The following is a 23,024-nucleotide window of genomic DNA, read 5'->3' on the forward strand; positions in this document are numbered from 1 at the left end:
GCTATAATGGTTTGGTGGAAAGTTTGTTTCAGATTTCTATTCCTGGATATGCTTTTATTAGGATGTTGAATATATAAATGTTGAAAAGGGAACATCAAACATAAATGTGGCGGAATTAGGGTAATGTTGTTGGCCACATATATAGTGGCTATTTATCAGGATGCTCAAAATGTTGATGATAAATTGGTAATGGGAGGATCCTTTCAGTTCCGGATTGGTGAAAAAATAGGCAACTCAAGATATTGGATTATTTTGCAAAAGATTTTCCAATGGCTATGTCTCAATAATATATAGAAATATAAAAATGGCAAATAAGACTTTATTCAGAAAATGCAATGCCTTTTGGCGTGACTTAACTTTTAAGTAGCATGCCCCAACTATAGATAACATTAGATGAGATTTAGTTAGATGGCTATGGCCCAAATCTTGTTGTCATAGAATCTAAGTAAGAAATTTAAGAGAAATAAAATAGTGGGAGCAGAAGATATATATTATTGCTCTTATTTCTTTGTTCTGCTTTCTGCTTACAGGAAAAAAAATGAATGATTCTACATTCCTCTCTAACAATAAAATAGGCATGTGTTTGGTTGCACATCTTATAATACACGTCCCATTGCTTAAATCACGTCAAAATAAGAGAAATAATGCAGAAGTTACAAAATAGTAGTTTCTTTGTTGATGTAGGTCTCGTTGCCTAAGTCTTAAAACCAAACATACATTGATCCTGTTGTATTATTTGTCAAAAAGTTAAAGTCTCACGTCAATTAATTTAGAAAATCAATTTTAAAATTAATTAGTAAACATCTAAAATATAGGTGTTTTTTTTTTTTAATGAATTTGGTCTCAATTTATCTTTTAACATGATTTTTAACATGCATATATGATATGTGTAATAACACTTTCATCAAAACACGTCTTATCCGTTGTATATATAGTAACTTTAAGATCATCTTGAATGTTCAACACGATATAATACTAAATCAAACACACTATTAATATATGTTTGAAACAATCTTAAAATCATGATATCTCATCACGATTTAATTTTTTCACCATGTCAAAGAGTAGCTTTGAGACTATCACAATTTTTCAACGTGATTCACCGTGTTTTAAACATATTATTAGTTACATATAGGAATAGTTTTGAGAAATTATTTTTAACTTTTTTTTAGAGATTTTATGTAATAATGTGAAATCGCACGGTCTCATGCTATTTACATTCATGACCAATCGAGTTTGTGAATTTGTGATTTTGCTAACAAATTCAACACATTTTTCACATTCAACCTAACTTTAATTTTGCAATTAATACAGAAAAAGAAACTAGAAGATATACATTTCTTGTTATGACAAACTTAATTTTCCTAGTTGGAGGGTCACCTTGACTAAGCTTTGCCACCAACTTACATTCTGATCACTTTCATTTTATATATAGGCACGCGGATTTTGAGAGGAATCCTATGAGATTTTAGTTTTTTGCCTCTTTTTTTTTTTCTTATTTATCTTTTCCGTGCCTCTCTGCAACCACAACTTTGTTAATGCTTAAAGGCATGCATGCTTCCCTACATTGATGCAATACGAATTCTTTCCCTACCTCCTTCCCAGAAAATAATTTAAAGGACACAGCTTTTTTTTCATATTTTTATTTAGTTTTCTTCTCCCTTAAACCACTCAAGATCTTTGGGAACCCCACATGGTAGCCCAAGCTTATGATAAAATATATATATATATATATATATATATATATGCTTCACATGAGGCCTTTATTGGGACCCCTTGGTTGGTGCAAAATGCAGGGAAAAGTTTGCCACAAAAAATGGTTTCATGGAACCTTTGAGTCATTTCCACATTGGCTGCATGCTATCATGGAAGTGGAGCAGACACCAAAACTTTACCCCAGGATAAAGGGTCACTTTACTATTATGCATCATCCTAATGATTGCCATGAAGACCATTACCCTAGTTTGCCAATGACCTTTTGTTTATAAGCTTTTGGAAATCGAAATTGATCCCACGTATGAAATTTTGTATAGACTATAAAATATGATTTTTTCCTTAAGAAATTTTCAAAATTTATTTATTTAAAATTTTTAGTATGTTTTTTAACTTTACAATTTAAAAGTATCATTTTTTTTGGAAATAGGTTTAGATAAATTAGAATATATGATGATGACTTACATTAGTTATTCATATCATTGATTTAAAATGTGATTGATTGTAAACATGACTATGAAAAAAAAATCATGCATGTAAGTTCAAATGTTTAAACCTTGCTTCAAGCAAAATAAAAATAATGTATTTTAATTTTATAAAAATATATATATATATATATTAAAAATTTTACAATAATAAATTTTAAATATTTTCACATTCATAAGGATAAAAAATATATTTTAACTTTATATATATTAGTACGAATTGTGGCAGTATTTTTTTAGTTAATTTTTTTTTAATCATCATGTTTGTTTATATTGACAAATAATTTTGATTGAGTCAGAAAATTATTATAAAAAAATTATAATAATTTAGTACAATCGCATATGTAAAACTCAAAGTGATCACTAATTTTCGAAGTGACATCACTAATTAAATTAGTCCGACTCCATATTTGATATGTGCCTTTGTTCAATTATACTTTATTTATTTTTGTTAAGGTTGATCCGGGGTTTGAAAAAACATTTACGAAATTTATTTGCATTTATAAAAGTAACTTTTAATTTCTAATTAATGATTAAGTCGGGTTGTTCTTTTCAACTTATCTCAATGTCAAACTCATGGATAATTTATCTGTAATTTTTTTTATTAAAATGAGAATTAAGTTGTTTATTCAAATGCTACTTAAGACTTTCTTTAATTTATATATAACAAAATGAGTGTAAAATTCCTTAAAAAATGAACGTGGAATTAGTTTTTTGACGGATTAAATTTGTTGGTTTATCAGGAAAATAATTTTAGTTGATTGACAATTCAACCAAATAAAACCATATTTTTTTTGCTGCTTAGAGCATTACGAAACACCAATTGCAGATCAAAAGGAAGAGCAGATAATTTAGTTCGATTTTATATATCAATTATAAAAAGAAATTCTATCATGGATGCACGATGGATGCTCTCGATGCACCAACTCTAAGAAAAAACAAAATTAATGTGTATCTTGTATTCACGAAACGTATTGGCTGAGAAAACAATTTTCTTGTTTAATTATTGTTATGGCTATATTTAAATTAAATTCTATAGAAAAAAAAAACTTTAAATAACTTTACAAGTTAATTGTCAAAGTTCTCTCTCCCCAAATGCATACAAATTCTTTTGTCTGAATAAAAGACCAGGGTGAGGTGTTTCTTTTTTCTTGTTTGGACAACATGATGTGTTTGTTTCATATCATACAAATTTATTTCCGAAAACATGAACTTGAGAATGTATTATTCTTATGTTTCATACAAGTAATAAATAATTATTTTAGGCATTATTTTTTTCAATAATATATACGAATTAAATTAAACAGATAAGGATATGACAAAAAAAAAATTGTTATTCAAACAATCATAAGACAATTTATATTTATCTTTAAGTACAAAGAAATATTCAAGAGACACTCATATTGTCACTACATTTGAATTCAGAATATCTAAACAACTTTATCATGTCATTTATTTTGAATTCATATTATTTACTAGTTGTAACAAAATGCTATATATTTTTGTATTCACATTGATTATTTGTTAGTCATTTTAAAATTTTAAGATAATATGAATTATTATTTTTCAATTATACTATAACAATATTTTTCTATGTAATGTTGTGTGTTGTGTATGACCATACAACCTTTATAATAATGAGCAATAATGATTAAATCATTGATAATTATCTAATCATAATTATGTAATCTTAACACTCCCCCTCAAGCTTGAGTATATATGAATCAAACTTATTACAAATGTGGTCAACCTGATAGAAACTATAGGTAGGTTGAGTTGTATGGTTGCACCGAATAAACATGGCATAGCGGCAGCCAACGAAGGTCCGCGGTGACAATGGAGAGTAGTGTGACACTCGTCGAAGATGTGTCACATGTCATGTGTGTGAACTTCATATGCTAGGGTTGCGTGTGACAGTGTTTTGAGTTGGAGGCACATGTGAACAAAGTGACGATCTTTGACGACAGTGACAAGTATTGTTCACCCACGAAAAAAACAAAAAGATCCACTAGGAATGCCTTGAGGCAAAGGGAGAGAAGATCAGTGTGATGCTTGCTGGAGATGGATCACGCATCGTGTGCATGAACTTCACGGTCAGGGCCCTGCATGGCGTCACGTGTGGTAGTGTTTTTAGTTGGTTGCACATGTGGATGATGTGATGGTCATCGATGATGGGCGACAATGGCCAAAGATATGCTCCGACAATAAGGCATAAGACAGTTTGCCAAACAAAGGCACCCATGTGGTATTGTTCATCCTGAAAGGGGGCTGTGCGAAAAAGAGAAAGCAATAGGAAAACATGGTTACAAAGAAATACTCCCCAAAACAGCGCAGGTCAAGCCCAAACTTCAAGGTTATGGTCACATAAAAGGAACGATCACTATGTACAAAACGCGACCTGAATGAACGTTGGATGCACGCACCACCACGTGTTATTCTGTTTAGAGCTTTTTGGAAAAGAGGCGCTAGGGAATGATTTTCAACTCCAATGGTGACGTGCCGACAAGGTTTGTGTAGATCGAAAGACAACGCACCAAACGAGTTAAGTGATAGTCAAAGAGTTGTAACACCCTAAAATATTACTAATTATAAATCAATGTTTAATTGTATTTATTGTGTTATTTGACTATATGGTTGACTTGAATGATTTGAGGTATGACTTGAATTAGTCATGTGTGAATTTCTTGATGTGGATGTTGAGTTATGTGGAGTTTTGTTGAGCTAAGTTGAAATTATGAGATTTCAGATTTTACCTAAACCTATTTCAGTAAAATCGTCATTCCAGATTCGTTAATCGTTGGATCGCCTTCAACTTTTTTCTGGGGGTTCCTAAGATAATTACCCACATTCTGACCATTGTGATTTGCAATATAACATCTTGTGTGTGAGATATATTTTTTTACCGAAGCAGAAAAATTGGAGTTGGATCAGCTCGCCTGGGCGAGTGTTGCAGGCTACAAATATATCCAGCAGCATAAAACAATCATCTTCTTCCTCCTTCTCTTCCCTTAAACCCTCCCCCAACACCCCAAGCTCCTCCTCCACCACCACTGACCATCGGTGACCGCCACGAGCCACCTTTGCTTGCCGTCGGATCACCGCACAGAGAAGAACAGTTTAATTGGTGCGAAATCTTTAAAACTTAACTCGAGGATTCGGTAAAGAACGAAGCCTTCAATCCTTCCTTTGCGATTTCTTTGAGGTAACCGTGATTCTAAGCCTTCTCCTTGTTAGTTTGAGCCTATCTTTGCATCTCTTCTGACTTGGCAACCATTATTGGATGTTTTTACACTTCATTTGAAAAAATCTTGAAAATGAGATGTTGTACAAGTTATCTTTTTATAACATTGATGTTATTTTCGTGACCTTCACTAAACCTCAGTCACATTGGCGTGATTGGAATTTTAAAATGATGTCTCCTTTTAGTAGAATCCGAAACACCCCTTAGCCAGTTATGTTTTGATAGGGGTATTTGACTCTGAATGTTGTCATTAACCTTGCTTCTAAAATCTATACTAAATTTCCTTCAATTTAGTATATATAACCTTGTTTTTGGACTGATGAACGTGAATGAGAGAGGTCTCTGAGCGACGCAAAGGGAAACTGATGTAGAGCTCACGATAGATGAGGGGAATTTATTATCATTTACAGTTTTTAATACCATAGTTGGGGGTCAGGAAACCTAACTATGGGGATGTATGTCAGTCCCTGTTGCATGCGGGTTTTCAAGAAAACAATGTTTTTGACTAATGGGATGCGATATGTCTATTATTGATGAATACCATCATTGTTGTTGTTAGACTTATGTTGTCTAAAGACCTGGGGAGTGTGAATCTCAGGCATGAACTGTATATGTATATGTAGAGTGTGACTTACTAATGATATTTCTATTGATGACATTAATTGATATGAGGTGATATTGATGTTTATGATTATATTGATATGAGATGATGTTGTTATTGATGATTGTATCAATATGAGTTGATGTTGTTATTGATGAATATGTTAATATAAGATGATGTTGTTGTTGTTGATAATGTCATTGAGATGAGATGATGTTGAGAATGATATTGAGATGAAATGTTGATGATGTTGAAAATGCACTGTGATGATGTTATGTTGTGTATGTACATGGGGGGTGTAGTGACCTTGTTGGATATCCTTGGTGGGGGAAATAAAGTGGCTAAAGAGTTTTAAGCATCTCCGGAGGGGGATGACTTATAATCTTTAATTATCCACGGTCAATGCATTGATGGTGCCTATGTTTCATACGTTGTATGTTGTGTATGTACATGGGGGGTGCAGTGACCTTATTGGATATCCCTAGTGGGGGAAATATAGTGGTTAAAGAGTTTTAAGTATCTCTAGAGGGGGATGACTTAGAATCTTTAATTATCCACGGTCAGTGCATTGATAGTGCTCATGTTTCATACTTCATATTGCATGAAAATAGTACAAACTTTGTCAGTAAGTACTTGTAGTTTTTCATGAGGAAAAATACTTGTACTAGGGGGCATGTCACTCAGTTTGGAACTCCCTTGAGACTCAGGCTGATCACCGTGTGAGGGGGGGAGGAGGGAGTTGCCTGTGCACAACAGGGTGACCTCGACACTTACCGTCTAGTTTTCCTAAGTGAGAGTGTCATGTAGACACGCTTAAGCTATTTCCTTAGGGATGGTACCACATTGCATTTGAGAGTTGAGGTCAGGTGCATACATCATACTGAGCATGATTGATTGGAACTATGGACTCATGATGACTATTTGTTGAGTGTGTGTTGGATTGGTGAATGTTTGTGTAAGCTTGTGATATTTGTTAATGTTTTCTTACTAATTGTGGTTATTTGATTTTGGTATTAATTTCTTTTATAATAAACTCACTCCTCACAATTTTGTATCGTGTGGTTAGTACCTGTGATGATTGCGAACCTTTGTTCGTGGGAGCAGAATGACAATAGTAGAGTACAAGAAGTGAGATTCTTTTGTGAAACCACCGAGCCGACGTGATGACGTTGGATTATTTTGGAAGAGAGTTGTGTTTTGTTAATCAACTCCTCTATAGTTGGTTCCATGATTCTTTTTATTGACTTAAAGATGTAAATCACAAATTTAATTATATGTATGAACAAATTTACTTTCCATTATGTGAATGATATGTACTGAGTTACTATACCTATATATATATATATATATAGTCACTTAAGTAATGATGCGTTGTTTGGTGAATGTATATCGAGAAAAAAATTACTTTCATTTTTCATAAGCAAATTATCAGAATTTTTATTTATGTATTGAAATTCTCGCATTTTAGAGTTGTGATATCATAGCGACAAGGCAGGTCGTTACAAGAGTCACCAAAAAAGTATAAAAAAAAATTACAAAAACAAATCACTGGAAAAAGGACAACAAATGGAAAGGTCCATTAGGGACAATAAGTCCTTTATGGAGCACAATTTCATTATTCGTCTGTTTAGAATAATACGTGCTCTAATACCATATGACAATGTCTTACTTTGTAATGTTGTGTGTTGTGTATGACCATACAGTTTTTACTTATAATTAGTAAATAAAATCAATATTAATTACATAAAATTAATCTTATAATGAGTAATAATGACAAAATTAGTAATTATTAACTAACCATAATATAATCTTAACACTAAGAAAAATTAAAAATGATTTATAAAGCACAAATAAGAATAAGGGATTTTTTTTAATATAAACAAAATATGAATACATTTTTTGTTGAGTTCAATATTAAGGAATAGATCTAAACTAAAAGAAGTATATTTTAACGGAAATGCTAATTTGCACGAAAACTGTTTTTGTGCAGCTAGCACGAACGTTTATTTTATTCTAGAAATCATTTTATAGATTTTTTAACTTAATTACTTAAAAAAATGACTGCCATCCATTTAATAGTTCGTCTGTTTTGTGTGCTAAATTTTCCGTCATATACAACATTGATCATATTTTAATCTTTGTAAAAAGAAAAAAAACTTGTCATAGATTATTATTTTTTAAAATAAACTTGTTATAGTATTTATAGTATATATTGAAATGTACATAATATCGTCGGTAATAGAAGCATGGTACTTGACCAATTTATGAGATGCTATAAATATAATTATTATGAATATGCATAACTGATCCTTCGGCTACGACACCAGTATTCATTGAAAGTACAGAGTACCCCGAAGTTTGTTTTTATAATTCATAAATTAAAAGTTTTTTCTAAGATTATTTTTAATTTCACTATGCTTAATTTATTTACAGTTTTATATGTTTTTTTTTCTACTTTTCTAATATTAGTGGACCGCATAAAATTAATAAATTATTGAAAATAGTTAAGGTAGGAAAAAATTAATAATATTAGAAGAGTTTTAAATAAGAGCAATATTTATCATTAAGCGTATGAATTAGTTGGCATAAGATTGTTGAAGTTTTACTCGAATTTAAGTTTAAATCTTGAATAAATAATTTATTATATATTCCAAACAATATTTTTTTTATATAAATCATAGACTTGTAAAAAAACTAATTAAGAGCAACTTTGAAAAGTGTGTTAAGAGATTTTCTCATAAATTCAAGACTATTAAAATTTCAATTATTTTTTAATCTGTGCAAATCAGTTAAAAATTATTTATAATAATTAATAAAGAACAGAGAAAGTATAACCGACAAAACCTCAGTTTAAGTGAACAGTGAATATTATATAAATTATGAATACTTTAAAGTAATTTGTTTGTCATGGGACCATGCAACCACACTGTACCCCGCAAGTCCCAGAGTCCATCAAAAGGAATTATGGAAATAACATAGGTTTGAACTATTTAATTAATTATGCGGGTACACTGAAAGTTTCTGAATATTGCTTAATGATAATGATTAGTCTAATGAATGTATTAGTGAAAGTGTAAAATAATTCTATAATGTCTTAATTAATAATAATTTTTAAAATGATTATAATAAATTTATCTTATATAATTTATAATTAGATCAGATGATAGTGTAAAAATATTTTATTAAAATAGGGTTAATGTTTCATTGCAAAAGACCTTCATATATTTATGTTCAATAGAATTGGACCAACCCAAAAAGCAGGTGCAAGTTTCTGAGCCCCACCATTGAAACAATGGGTTTAAATGAAGGAGGGTTCATATTTGATTTGAGTTTGTTATAAGTTATGACTTCTAGAAGTCACACAAGAGGTAAGAAATTTCATTGGTCTAAGATGGTGAGTAGTTCTTAGACTATAATAACTATTTAATAAAATATCTTTACTTCATGACTTTGAAACAGTCCTCAACTAGCCCCAAGACAAAATCGATTAAAATTCTAATATAGGGGCAGTTGTTTCACTAAATTTTGTAGGTTCAGGGGAATATTATTCCTAAAAATATTAGAAAAATATGTTTGGTTCATGTTATTTTTTTAGGAATATTAGTTATATTATTGAAATATTCTTTTTTATATTAAATAACTTATTAAGTATTCCTCTATCATATTTTACTATTAAAGAAACACAACATCAAAATATCTCGTTCAACCCCTTTTAAAGAACAAGCAACAGAAAAGAAATATTTACAACAAGATTTTAACCATACCCCAATTAAACAAAAAACAAAATCAATAAACTACCTTTCATATCAATAATTAAAATTTAAAAACATTTGCAACATACCCATCCTTTGTTTTCACCTTTTAGAGATTCTCATAAAAAAATCGTTGAATAATGAGATAGTAAGTATTAAAATTGAGGGTGTAATAGCATTTCTACTTAATTAATTTGATTCTCTTCTCATAGGAATATATATTCTCACTCTCTTGGATATCTCACTTTCTTAGAAATAAAAGATATTCATCTCCACATTCCTAGAAATCCTACAAGATTTCGTAAAATAAACGCCTCTTAAATTTTTGTTGTTCTCACTTCTCAATTTACAAATTCTAGGGATGGCATTAATCAAATAAATACAAAATTAACATAAACCTAAGCATCTCACTTTGCTGGGAATAAAAGATACTCATCTCCACATTTCTAAAAATTCTATAAGATTTCGTAAAACAAACGTCTCCTAAATTTTTGTTTCTCACTTCTCACATTACAAATTCTAAAAATGACATTAGTGTGAAATAAGGTCTATAAGGGCAAAAAAAAATGCATCTACCCACCCATTGGTTTTTTCCTTTTTCATCTTTTGTTACGAAATTAATTAGTTCATTAACACATGAACTAAACTAAGAAATAAGGACGGCAAGTAAACTGCCCCAAATAGAAAATAAAAATAAGTTTAATTTTCATATATTATTAATATAAAATTTTCATTGCATTTTATTTTGCCTTCACAGTATTTCACATAACCAACTTTCAACCTTTTTATGATTTAATAATTCAATTGAATGTTATTATTTAAAATTTATGCTATTATAGTTTGTGTAAGTCAAATACACTCAAATATTCTTTCATGACAACATTATGATCAATTTTGATTTAGGTTAGGGAAAAAAAAAATTCTAAAATATCAATCAAACCAAACCAATTAAAATCAAATTATTCGAATTTTATTTTACTTAAATCTGAATCAAATCGATCTATGGAGGCCCCTATTAGATGTTAAAGGTGTTATCTTTTATAAGGATTATGAGGCTCAACCATTAGGAATTAAAGTCAATAAGTAACTGTTGTAACCATTTCTTGTTATTAAGACTATATTTTGTCTGCTCGTGGGAAAGCTTCAGACTTAGTTTGGAGAGAAAAATGAGTTTGACATTATATTTAGTTTCTTTATAAAAGTATAATTGAAGTTAAAATTTAACCTAAAAATTCAGTTTGAGAGAAAAACAAAAATTATAGTAATACATCTGTAAACTATAATTTAAACATATACTAAATTGTAAAGTCAAACTGAACTTAGATTAGGTCTGGTTTCAAACACTATTAAAAAAATGTAACTATATCACATGAATTATTTTTTGTTCAACGTATAAATTGTCATTGAAGAAGTTATTTGTCTGACCATTTTTAATACTCATATTGGATCTAAAGTAAGTAAGTACCATTCTTCAACCCTGAATTGAAATAAGTCAAATAACTATCCACTCACTTTTTAATTTTGTGAAACGTGATGAGCATACTGTTTCTGAAACGGATGGGAGATGAACCTTAATCTTTAATAATGCACCGATTGGGAAATGAAAAACATTTATTTTTTTTTCTTTTTCATAAAAATGTGAAACGTACTAAGAAACCGATTTTTAAATTGAAAGGAAAATTCCATTATGGGTGGTGTAGTTAATGTCCAAAACTGTTCATTCTACAATTTTCAACAGGTTGTAAATCACACGTATCATTTATTTTCAGGAAACGATTTTCGCATCACCAAATTGGAAAGTTTTTTAAAAAAATTAGAAAAGCAACATTTTTCTTAGTTCGAAGGAATAAAATTTACTCTGGCCACTGATAAAAAAAGTTGACTTTGAATCAACTCTATTGATAATATTAGCATATTCTTAAAAAGAATATCATTAATTTACTTGGGTTGACTCTTTTACTCCCTCGAACTAAGAATACCATTAATATTAACCTATTCTTAAAAAGAATACCATTAATCTACTTAGGTTATGACATTAACTTAGTAAAGAGTTGGACTAATTCTTCCTTTGACTTGAGGTGTCAAGTTAATCATCTAGTATGAAACATATTTTGTTTTTGAGATTTATATAAAAAATAATAAAAATAGTTTATTATTATTATTTTACCATTTATTGCATAAATTATTGAGGAATAAAATAAAAATAAGATTTTTACCTCATGCCCTTGGGTGGTGTCATTAACTTCGGTCAATACATACAATGAGTTAGACTAACTCTTTAATTGACTTGAGGTCTTATATAACGTGATTAGTCTAATATAAAAAGTTAATAATGATGAGTTAAATTGATATTTTCTTTAACTTAAGGTGTCATGTAAGCACAAATTAATCTAATGCTAAAGGTCTATACATGATGATGAGTTAAACGGATTTTTTCTTTGACTTGAGGTGTAATATAAACAATTTTTTTTTATAGAAAATAGTAATTTTTTTAATATTTCACAGTTTCTTATATAGATGATTAAAAACAATAAACAAAATTAAATAGGGTAATACTTTTATAACTAAAAATTAAAATGAAGGATTCAAACTAAACCTGTTTGATTAGTAGTGTTTTGTCTCCTGTTTACATTTTACAGACCAAATCTCAAGAAACCATTTTAACGTTTTCACCAACCAAACCAACCAACCATTCTCAGGTTCCTTAATAAAGCCTTCTGATTTGCGTGCATTATTAAACTTCTGATTACACTTTCCTAATCCCCATTCTTGTTTTATTTTAGCTAAGACCCAAAAAACAATGCAAAAAATTGAACGCTTCTCTCTCTCTCTCTCTCTCTCTCATTGGATTCTGTAACAAACCAACGCAGTGAAGAGACACGCAACACCGAACCAGAAACAACACGAGAGAAATAAAAACACTTGCTTGCACGTTCTCTTCCCACTGGTCCCTTCTCTTTTTCATTCTTCTTCTTCTTCTTCTTCTTCTTCTACTCAACCCTGCACCCTTCACTTTCTTATTATTCCCATTTTTTTGGGTTAAGAACTACCCTTTGTTTCTCTAAAAACAACAAGGTATGCTTCTTCTTCTCGTTTCTAAAAAAAATGGTCATCTGGGTCCTGTTTTTTTCTCTCTAAATGCAAATGGGTTTGTTGAAAAATTTGAGTGTTGGTTGATTGAGATGGGTTTTCAGAACCTCCCCTGATTCATTTTTCTGTTTTATTGGATTGGTTTTCTTTTGGGGTGTCTTTTTTAAAAAAAAAATAAAGAAACTTGATTTTTTTTTCTCTGATGCCTTTTGTGTTTCCTGGATTGGAATATCCTTCCAAAATGTTTTATCTATGATGGTAGTGCAATAAAATAGTTTTCTTGGCCATTAAGTTTTTCAATGACTTTTGTGATGTTGGGTTGTGACTTTTTGCTGAAAAATTCAATATCAGTTGAAGCTTCTTTTTTTTGGATGAATATTCTGCGGCACTTGATTTTGATTACTCCTATGATTCTCAGCTCCCAGCTAGAATTTGTTGCATTTCTTATTCCTCATTGATTTCCTTAGATGCGTGTCTTCTTTTTATACAGGGTTAGTTAATGCGTGTCTTCTTTTTATACAGGGTTAGTTAATGCGTGTCTTCTTTTTTTCATATATTTTATTTTACAAGGACAGAAAAGAGTGTATTGTTTTGGATTAATGGAGAAAAATCAGATGGTAAAACAAGATAGGCATTTTGTAAAATAATTTTTTTATTTTATTTTTAAATTCCCACTTAGAGACTCATGGATTTTGAGTTTCAAGTCAGATTAGATCAGAAAATGATTTATGTTCCTAAGAATTTTTTAGACAAGTCTTAAAAATGTTTCTATCTTTGTGAGTCTTTCAAAGATTATGATTCTAAGGGTAGATGAATAGGAGGTGAAGTTTGGTTTATTCTAATTTCTGTAGTTCTACTGAAAATTGAATGTGCTTTTGTATTTCATTTTACAATTTGAATCAGCTATTACTTAACTTTATGTCCTTTTTAATGTGCTGTATCTAAAATTAGCTTTCTTTTGAAGTTTCAGGATTGTTGCCCTGAATCTTATTCTGCTCATCTGCATATCTCATCTCCCATATGATGGCCAATGAAAGTGGTGAATTACCAGTGACCCCAGAAGTTACTGAGTCACCTGGGGTTGAAATAAGAAGGCATTCAGATGGCAAAGCTAGTTCTGGAACTAGTGTTGAAAAATTTGTTCCCAATTATCTCAGAGCTTCCACTGGTTCATGTCATGATTTTTGTAAATACGGGAAGAAACATGCATTTGATTCGAAGGAAAGACGTTCTATACCTAATAGAGCTACAAGAAAACTGCTTCACCACAGTTCAGAAGGTAGTGTTGGTGGGACAATGATGCCAGTTGCTAGGCTCAGTGCATCTGTGGATTCTACCAAGTCCACAAAGATTTCAACGGTCAAACTCAAACTATCAGTTGATTCCAAGACATGGATTTCTGATATCTCTGACACTTATAAGCAGGAACGGCCAACAAAATCATTTGACGGCCAAAAAGTAACACGGAATGAAGTTCTGGTGAACAGGAACAAATCATCATTGGCCAAGGTCAAGCTATCGATCCTTCCGAATTTGCAAACATCTCCATCAGTGAGGCAAGAAATTTCATCAATTAAGGAGGTCCGATCCCTGTCAAATTCAACTTCCAAAAAGGTGGAAACTCCATCAAAATCAACCGCCAATAAGACGGAAACTCCTTCAAAACCAACTTTCAATAAGGTGGGAAATCCATTAAAATCTACATCCAAGGTCAAAACTTCATCTAAACCAACTTCCAATATGGTGAAAATGTCATCACAATTATCTTCTCTCAAAGGTAAAGAAACGAAGTTGTCTGAAAAACAAGTGACTTATTTAAATTCAAGCAGTGTCAGAAGGAAGCAAATATCTTCTATGAATTCCTCAGAAGGCGTTGGTGGCCAAAGATATAGTAAGATCAAGACAGGAAAGGAGGCAACCTCCTCCAATTCCAAAGCAGCTTCAAAAAAATTGATGTCACCTTCAAAGGCTTTATTGTCCCCCAGACCTTCCCTTATTAGAGTTGCAAGTATAAATTCAAGAAAGCATAAGAGTCTGAAAATTGCTTCTCATCTTAAGAATCAGTGTACTGCCCGAAAGGATGAAAATGAGGAACACAATAACAACGTGTTAGAGGAAAAGACTTTGCACGTCATCAAGATGGAAAGTGAAAACAAAACTTTGCAATCTGATCAAAATGCAAGCTATGATGATGAATCATACCTCCCTCAGTTGTCATCACCAAAGTCTTCAGTATCCTCAATTTCTAAATCCTTATCCCAAGAAGACCAAGAGGAATCTGAATATACAACTAGTGAATTTGAGCAGGATTCTTTTTCAGGAAACCATGAAATTGAATGCATGGAAAATGAGGAGACTTTGGGAGTTGAGAAGAAAGGCAAGCCCAAAAAGGATGGGGTTGTATATTCCAGAGGCAAGGGCAACCAAATGATAAAATTAAAGTTCAGGAGGGGAAAAGTGGTTGAAAATCAAACTGAGATAAGTAGTCCACGAAGGCTTAAATTTCGGAGAGCAAGAGTGCTGGGGGAGAAAGCCAATGGTAAGGTCAATGTCCGGAAAAGCTTTGAAGGAAATGAAGCCTGTGATGACAGCAATGGTGCCACAACTGGTCCTGAGAAGGTTGTTTTGAGGCATCAAGACATGCAGGACAAAAAAGATGCACAGGGATTATTAAATAATGTAATTGAAGAAACAGCAAGTAAACTGGTCGAAGCTCGCAAGAGCAAGGTTAAAGCATTGGTTGGTGCCTTTGAAACCGTGATCTCTCTGCATGAGAAAAAACCTTCTGCAAACACAGTCAGTTGATGGAATCTGGATAGACATTTTTCTGGCTTTTTTCATTTGTTTTGTAAAGAAATGGTAGGAAAATAATCCTGAGCTTTGGTAGTAGTTGTGAAGCCAACAAGCTGAAGGTACTGAAGAAAGTAGAGGTAGATTTGCCTTGAGTTTGTCTTTAAAAGTTCTGCTGCATCATGCATGCATGTAGCAGTTGAAAGGGGGATTTTGTGTTGAGAACTTACCTTAACTTGCACCATATACTTTTTGTTTCATTTTGCTTTGGAAATCCATACCTATTGTGAATGATTTGTGTCTTCTGATTTTGAATAAAATATCAAACAGTGATGCCAGTGACTTTGTACTTTTAGCCTAGAAAGGAAAAAAAGTGCTTTGAACTTATGAAATTCTGTGTTACTTTTGATTTTCATATGAAAGTAAGAGTTGTCAGTATTGAGCATATGTTTTTAGTAAAATAATTATATCTTAAATGAATGTTGTTTTCATTTGGTTAACTAATTAGTTTGAGGGATGATGCTCAGGGAAACTAAATTATGGTGTATATATTCTTTGGGAGTTTCAAACATTTTCCTGAGATGCTTGGCAACCAATCTTAGTGGATATTTGGCAACATTTAAAGTAGCATAAGTTATGGTGCAAGAAGTCATCCATCACCCCCTCCCTTTTTTCCAATCCTCAAAACAGTTTCTGAGAGAATTCCATATTCAAAATCAGATAATAATTTGGAGAAACTTTGGCATTGTTTCTAAGCTTCCTTTTGCTATCTAAATTCTATTTAGAGAAAATCTGGTTATGGTTAGACAATTGGAACATGGTGATTGATGACATGCATTAGATAATGAAGTGTTGGAGTTACTAATATTATTGTCTTTTGTGCACATTGTCATCTTTCTCTCATCGCTTTGATAATTTTGTTTCCCGCAAGAGAAAGTGATTCACCCTCAAAACTGGAATGAATTATATCAGCTATAATTCTGACTTACGATACAGCTAGTATCTTTAAAATAAACCAACTTTCGAATTTGCTAGTAAAAGTTTACATGTGTTCGATTATGTGTCAAACAAAATTATTTAGGATATATGTAAATTTGTAGCAAAAAAAAAAACATCTATCTCCCCATCTATCTACTTAACTAGTACTTGTAGTTTATGAAATTGCATAAGGACGTAACCTTATATTTTGCTCAATTTAAAAAAATTAGAAATTCATTCTATTCTGTTAAAACCTTTTCATTTAACTTAATGAAAAAATAAAGAATAATAGTAATGCAGCTACAGAGAATAAAATACAAAAGCATTCACTCACGAATGATAAACATGAATCGATGCTTTTCAAAATTAGTTTATAGAAAAATAATAATAATAATGCAGTAACAGAGAATAAAATACAAAACCTTTTCAATACATAAGATTTAGCTAAACATGTTCATTTCAAAATTAGTTGTCTATTGAATCCTAGACAGGGCTTTCTTTTTTGTATAATATATTTATTGAAAACCTTTAGCTTGGTTAATCCTAAAATAAATTATCTTAAATACACGGTTTCTATATTCACACACACTTTGAAATAAAATCATCTAGTAAATTTTTTTGAATGGCATAATAATTATTATAATTTATAGTAGTGAAAATTGATTCCTCATCTCTCTATGTATTCCAATCTCTATTGAAAGGTTGTTTATTTCACCACATGAAGAGCCTTTTCTCTAGTATTTAGAGTGTGATTAATTTTTTATTATCATGATTTCCAAAAGAATTGGTGACAAAGGTATAACAGATACGACAATAATTGAGAATGATTCACTATATCAATTAATGAAAGAATACAAGAATATATATACAAAATGATTCTCAAGAGATAAGATCAAAAAAACAAATTGTCCTTGCTCTACCTATATTTACAGCTCATACTATTCTAGAATGATCCTAGCAGATGCTATTTACAATTTGAGGTATCTACAGGATTTATATGGGCCAAATTATCATGGGTCTCCTCTAATGGTTTTGGGCCATTTTCTGTTAGCCCCCCACAAGTTGGTGGTGTGTAGAGGTCTACCAACTCCAGCTTGGATACATTGGAGGTGAATGAGCGAGGTGGCAAGGCTTTGGTAAACATGTCTGCGAGTTGATGACAAGAAGGAATAGGGAGCAAACGCATCAGGCCTGCTTGAGACTTTTCACGGACGAGGTGACAATCAATTTCTAGGTGTTTTGTGCGCTCAAGGAACACAGGATTAGCAGCTATATAAAGAGCACTTTGATTGTCGCAGTATAGAACTGCAGATTTGGTACAAGTAATCTTGAGGTCATCAAGGAGATAGGACAGCCATTGTAACTCACAAGTGCTGGTTGCAAGAGCCCTGTATTCGACTTCTGAAGAAGAACGAGACACTGTGTTTTGTTTCTTTGTTTTCCAAGAAATCAAGGAGTTGCCAAGGAAGAAGTAATAACCTGTTATGGATCTTCTAGTGTCAACACATGTTGCCCAATCGGCATCGCTAAAACCAATGAGATGTGTATGAGAATCTCGTTTGAAGAATAGACCTTTGCTTGGACAGCTTTTGAGATATCGAAGGACTCTCCTTGTTGCACCAAGATGAGACTTAGTAGGATGAGCCATGAACTGGCTTAGCTGCTGGGTTGCATAAACAATATCAAGGCAAGTTGTTGTAAGATATATTAATCTTCCAACAAGACTTCTATAAGACAAAGGATCATCAAGAAAATAACTGGAGTCATTTTGACGAAGCCTCATAGAACTGTCCATGGGTGTTGAACTTGGTTTACAGCCCAGCATTCCAGAATCAGTAAGCAATTCAAGACAATACTTTCTTTGAGAAACGCAAATACCCTCATCATATTGATTCACCTCCAAGCCCAGAAAATACTTTAATGGTCCTAAGTCCTTAATTCGAAAATTAGAGCGAAGAATACTCTTAATTTGGGCCATTTCAATAGGTGAATTACCAGTCAAGACAATGTCATCCACATATATCAATAAAGCTGTAATTGTACCATTATAATGCTTTACAAACTATGATCAGAGTGAACTTGTTGATAACCAGAGGACACAAGCAGAGTAGAGAGTTTTTCGTACCATTTGCGGCTAGCTTGTTTGAGGCCGTACAAGGACTTCTTCGATTTACAACACCGAGGAGATCCATGACCTTGTAATCCCGGTGGAATACTCATATACACTTCTTCTGAAAGGTCCCCATGAAGAAAAGCGTTACTGACATCCAGTTGTTGAAGATCCCAACGGTAAATGGAAGCAAGGGCCAAGATAACATGAACGGTGGTCATCTTCACAATGGGTGAAAAAGTCTCGAAGAAATCAATACCCTCTACTTGAGAAAATCCTTTGGCGACTAATCGTGCTTTGTAACGCTCAACGCTGCCATCAGAGTTCCTTTTAATTTTGTAAACCCATTTGCATCCAATGGGTTTGACATTAGCAAGAGTATCAACTATTTCCCATGTATTATTGAGTTTCAAAGCTGCAATTTCATCACGCATAGCATCATGCCAACACTGTTGAGAAATCGCCTCCTGATAGTTACGAGGCTCGATCTCAGAGGAGAGGTTCATGAGATAATGGCGATCAGACTCTGAGACATGGGAATAAGACAAGGCAGACTGGATCGGATAGAGGCACGTTGACGATGATTGGCTTGGTTGATTTTGTACGCTACCGCATATGTAATCGACAAGACGAACAAGAGGTTGGTAAGGACGGGATGAGCATCTAGGAACGAAAGGAATTCGATTGTTAGGTGAAGATTGAGGTATTGGAGAGTGAATTGGAGAAGGGTGTGAGGTGCAAAGAGGTGGAGAAATGGGGTTTGTGAATTCTGGAATGGGTGATGGTGAAAAGAAGGTTTGTCGAGAAGGAGAGGAAGATGAGGCTGCTGGAAGATGTGGATAAGCTGTATTGTGAGGTGTTGGGGTGGTGTGAAAAGGTGGGTAATCCGAATTGGGCTGAGATAAGGATGGGTTATCATTACTCAAGTGTGTTGGGGTTGGTATGATGGGCAAAGCATCTTTCTAGAAATCTGTTTGGACCAAGCCATTTTTAATAAAAGGAAATATGGACTCATAAAATAAAACCTTTCTAGAGACAAAAATTTCTCTTGTGTAAAAATCTAAGATGATATAACCTTTTGTTCCAGTTTGAAAACCAAGAAAAACTCCTTGTTTGGACCTTGGGTCAAATTTTTGGCATGGCCCATCCGTGGCCATCCGTGGAGGCAAAATAGAGGGACCCAAAAACCTTGAGCATTGAAAAATCTAGTTTATTTTTGTGTAAAAGCTCGTATGGTGTTTGTTTTTTAATGACCGGAGAAGGGACACGATTAATAAGATAAACAGAGTGTTTAATGGCATAAGACCAATATTGTTTTGGTAATTGAGATTGAAACATTAAAGCCCGGGCAACATTTAAAATATGTTGATGCTTACGTTCAACATGTCCATTTTGTTGAGGAGTATACACGCAACTAGTGTGATGTATAATTCCTTTTGAAGAGAATAAATCTTTGAGAAAAAATTCTGGGCCATTGTCTGAACATATGCATTTTATTTTGGAATCAAATTGATTTTCTATTAGAGCAATGAAGTTTTGGACATGGGTTTTAACCTCAGATTTAGATTTCAACAAGACAACCCAAGTGTATCTACTATAATCATCCACAATGGTAAGAAAATATTTTTCACCATGAATAGAGACTTTGGAAAAAGGGCCCCAAATATCCATATGAACCAAGTCAAACACTTTAGAAGCTCTATTGCTACTGGGACAGTAAGGTAACTTTCTTTGTTTTGCAAAATGACAAATGTCACAAATTTTCATCAAAATAATTTGGAATGAATGGAAATTGTTCATGTAATATATTCAAGCGATTTCCAGAAAGATGACCTAGCCTATAGTGCCAAAGATTAGAAGATGAGATGGTGCAGACAACATTTTTGTTGGTGAAGGAAGTGGTAGGTAGGATAGCCTTGGCTTCTTGATTGACATCTAATTGGTAGAGACCTTGCTTTAATCTAGCCAAACCAATCATCTGCAACGTACTCCTTTCCTGTATGGTGCAAAAGAAATCATAGAAGATGAGAATGTATTTTAGAGAAAAAATCAATTTCGAAATGGACAACAAATTAAATTTGAATTCAGGCACAATTAGGACATCATGTATAATAAAATTTTGTGAAAATTTAACAGTTCAAGAAAAGTAAGCTGTGACAGAGTCTCCATTGGGAAGATTGATTTTAATAGGCTTTATTTTAGAATAAGATGTGAAATAGTCTAAAGATGAAGTTATATGATCAGTGGCCCCTAAATCTATGATCTAGGGGATTGAGTGTTTGTGTGTGGTGGAAAAAAAATTTGTGTAGTGGGTGGTGCAAAAAACAAAATGACTACCACCATTAGACTTAGAGACACGTTTTGGGCCATTTGGGATGGCATGGAGAAGGTTGGCCTGGTGTGGAGAATGGGGCCCAATGCTATCAGAAGTTGATTTCAGCTGCATAGGTTGGATGAGTGCCATGAGAGATTGATATTGGGCCTGGGTTAAATTGATAGGGTTGGAAGAGGAGGTGCCAGAGTGAGAGCAACTGCCTTCCACCACTTCATCGACGACAACGCTGTTTGCAGAAGAAGAGGAGTTATGGTTGTTGAAACGAGGGTGTCCGGGGTAGCGTGGATGTCCCAGTGGATAACCGTGCTTTCCCCAGCAAACATCGGCGGTATGTCCGGCGCGATGACAGTACGCACACTTCTTGGAGAAGACAGCGCCTTTAACGGTTGAGGTAGAGCCATAACCGCCACGACCCTTGCCTTGGAATGAATTGGCAGTAGCATTCACGAAGGAGTTAGGCTCTGATGAAGCAGAGGAAGGAACGTGAAGTTGTCGTTCTTGCTGAACCACCATCGAGAAGACACGGTTGATGGCCGAAAACGGATCCATGAGAAGAATTTGCGAGCGGACAACGGAAAAACGATCATCAAGCCCTTTCAAGAAGTGAATGATGAAGTCCTGCTGATGGTATTTCTTAGCGTCCCAGGTACAGACTGGAAAGGGACGATAGTTGTCAAGCTCCTCCCACATGGTTTTCAGCGTAGTATAAAACTCAGAGACGATGCGATTGTTTTGAGACATGCCGTAAATTTCATCCTGGAGCTCTGCAATACGAAGAAGATCACTTTGTGAAAAACGTTCACGAAGGTCGTCCCAAATGTCGACGGCACACTCAAGAAATATCACACTTTGAGCAATGGAAGGAGAAATAGAGTTGAGGATCCAGGACATAATGAGAGTGTTGCATCTCTTACAAACATAAAAAAATATCAAATTTATTTAATTATCAATTGCTATAAAAAACATCTAAATACATAATTCAATTAAATATCATATTTATTTAATTTTAATCATTATAATAAAAATCTAAATACATCATTCAATTAAATATCAAATTTTGTTTAATTATCAAATTTTGTAAATAAAATAAATGAATAAAAAATTTCTAAAAAAATATTTTTTAAAAAATTAAAACATATGGATTAATAAATAAATTTTAAATTTTAAATTTTGGTTTAAATATATTTAAATTTTTTATAACTACCAAATTTAATATATTTAAATTTGATTTCAATCATTATCTTAAACTAACAATCTTATCATATCTTAAATTTTAAATTGTTATTTCAATATTTTTTATAACTACAAAATCAAATAGTTTTTAAAATTTAATTTCAATCATTACCTTAAACTAACAATATTATCGTATCTTAAATTTTGGTTTCCATATTTCTTATAATTGAAAATTTTCATATATTTTTAAATTTGATTTCAATCATTATATTAAATTAACAATCTTATCATATCTTAAATTTTAAATTTTAGTTTCAATATTTTTTATAATTACTAAATCAGATATATTTTTAAATTTGATTTCAATCATTATCTTAAACTAACAAACTTATCATATTTTAAATTTTGGTTTCCATTTTTTTTATAACTAACAAATTTAATATATTTTTAAATTTTATTTCAATCATTATCTTAAACTACAAATTTTATCATATTTTAAATTTTAAATTTTTGGTTTCATAATTTTTATAACTATCAGATTTATTATGCAATTAAAAATTATGTTTCAATATTTTTATAACAAATTTTGATTATTAAAAATTTTCATTTAAATATTTATTGTAACTAAAAAATTTAAATTATTTTTAATTATGATTTCAATATTTTCATAAGTAACAAATTTAATATCTTTTAAATATTTATTTTAATTATTTTAAAGTTAGACAAATATAATATAAGAATATTGAAAATTAATTG

The 23,024-nt window shown here is 32.1% G+C and overlaps 2 protein-coding genes across 3 annotated transcripts; one reads left to right on the top strand and one right to left on the bottom strand.

The window, feature by feature from the left end:
• The first annotated feature begins 12,528 nt into the window (after window positions 1-12,528).
• Window positions 12,529-16,064, top strand: LOC100794073 (cell wall protein RBR3). 2 transcript variants are annotated; one of them, XM_003554858.5, is made up of 2 exons: window positions 12,529-12,867; window positions 13,847-16,064. In XM_003554858.5, the coding sequence occupies exon 2, from the start codon at window positions 13,903-13,905 to the stop codon at window positions 15,685-15,687; it is 1,785 nt and encodes a 594-aa protein (XP_003554906.1). In that variant the 5' UTR covers window positions 12,529-12,867; window positions 13,847-13,902; the 3' UTR covers window positions 15,688-16,064. The 2 variants fall into 2 exon arrangements, with proteins under 2 accessions (XP_003554906.1, XP_006603894.1); XM_006603831.4 differs by having other exon boundaries at window positions 13,853-16,064.
• Window positions 16,065-17,614: 1,550 nt separating this feature from the next.
• LOC102660086 (uncharacterized mitochondrial protein AtMg00810-like) lies at window positions 17,615-18,628 on the bottom strand. The gene has a single exon (XM_006604915.1). The coding sequence runs from the start codon at window positions 18,626-18,628 to the stop codon at window positions 17,615-17,617; it is 1,014 nt and encodes a 337-aa protein (XP_006604978.1).
• Window positions 18,629-23,024: the final 4,396 nt, after the last annotated feature.

Source organism: Glycine max, chromosome 19 (assembly GCF_000004515.6).
Source record: "Glycine max cultivar Williams 82 chromosome 19, Glycine_max_v4.0, whole genome shotgun sequence".
Classification (NCBI taxonomy): Eukaryota; Viridiplantae; Streptophyta; class Magnoliopsida; order Fabales; family Fabaceae; genus Glycine; species Glycine max.

Bases quoted from the DNA above. Each gene is read 5' to 3' on its own strand.
- LOC100794073 (XM_003554858.5), top strand. From the start codon at position 13,903: ATGATGGCCAATGAAAGTGGTGAATTACCAGTGACCCCAGAAGTTACT.
- LOC102660086 (XM_006604915.1), bottom strand. From the start codon at position 18,628: ATGGCCCAAATTAAGAGTATTCTTCGCTCTAATTTTCGAATTAAGGAC.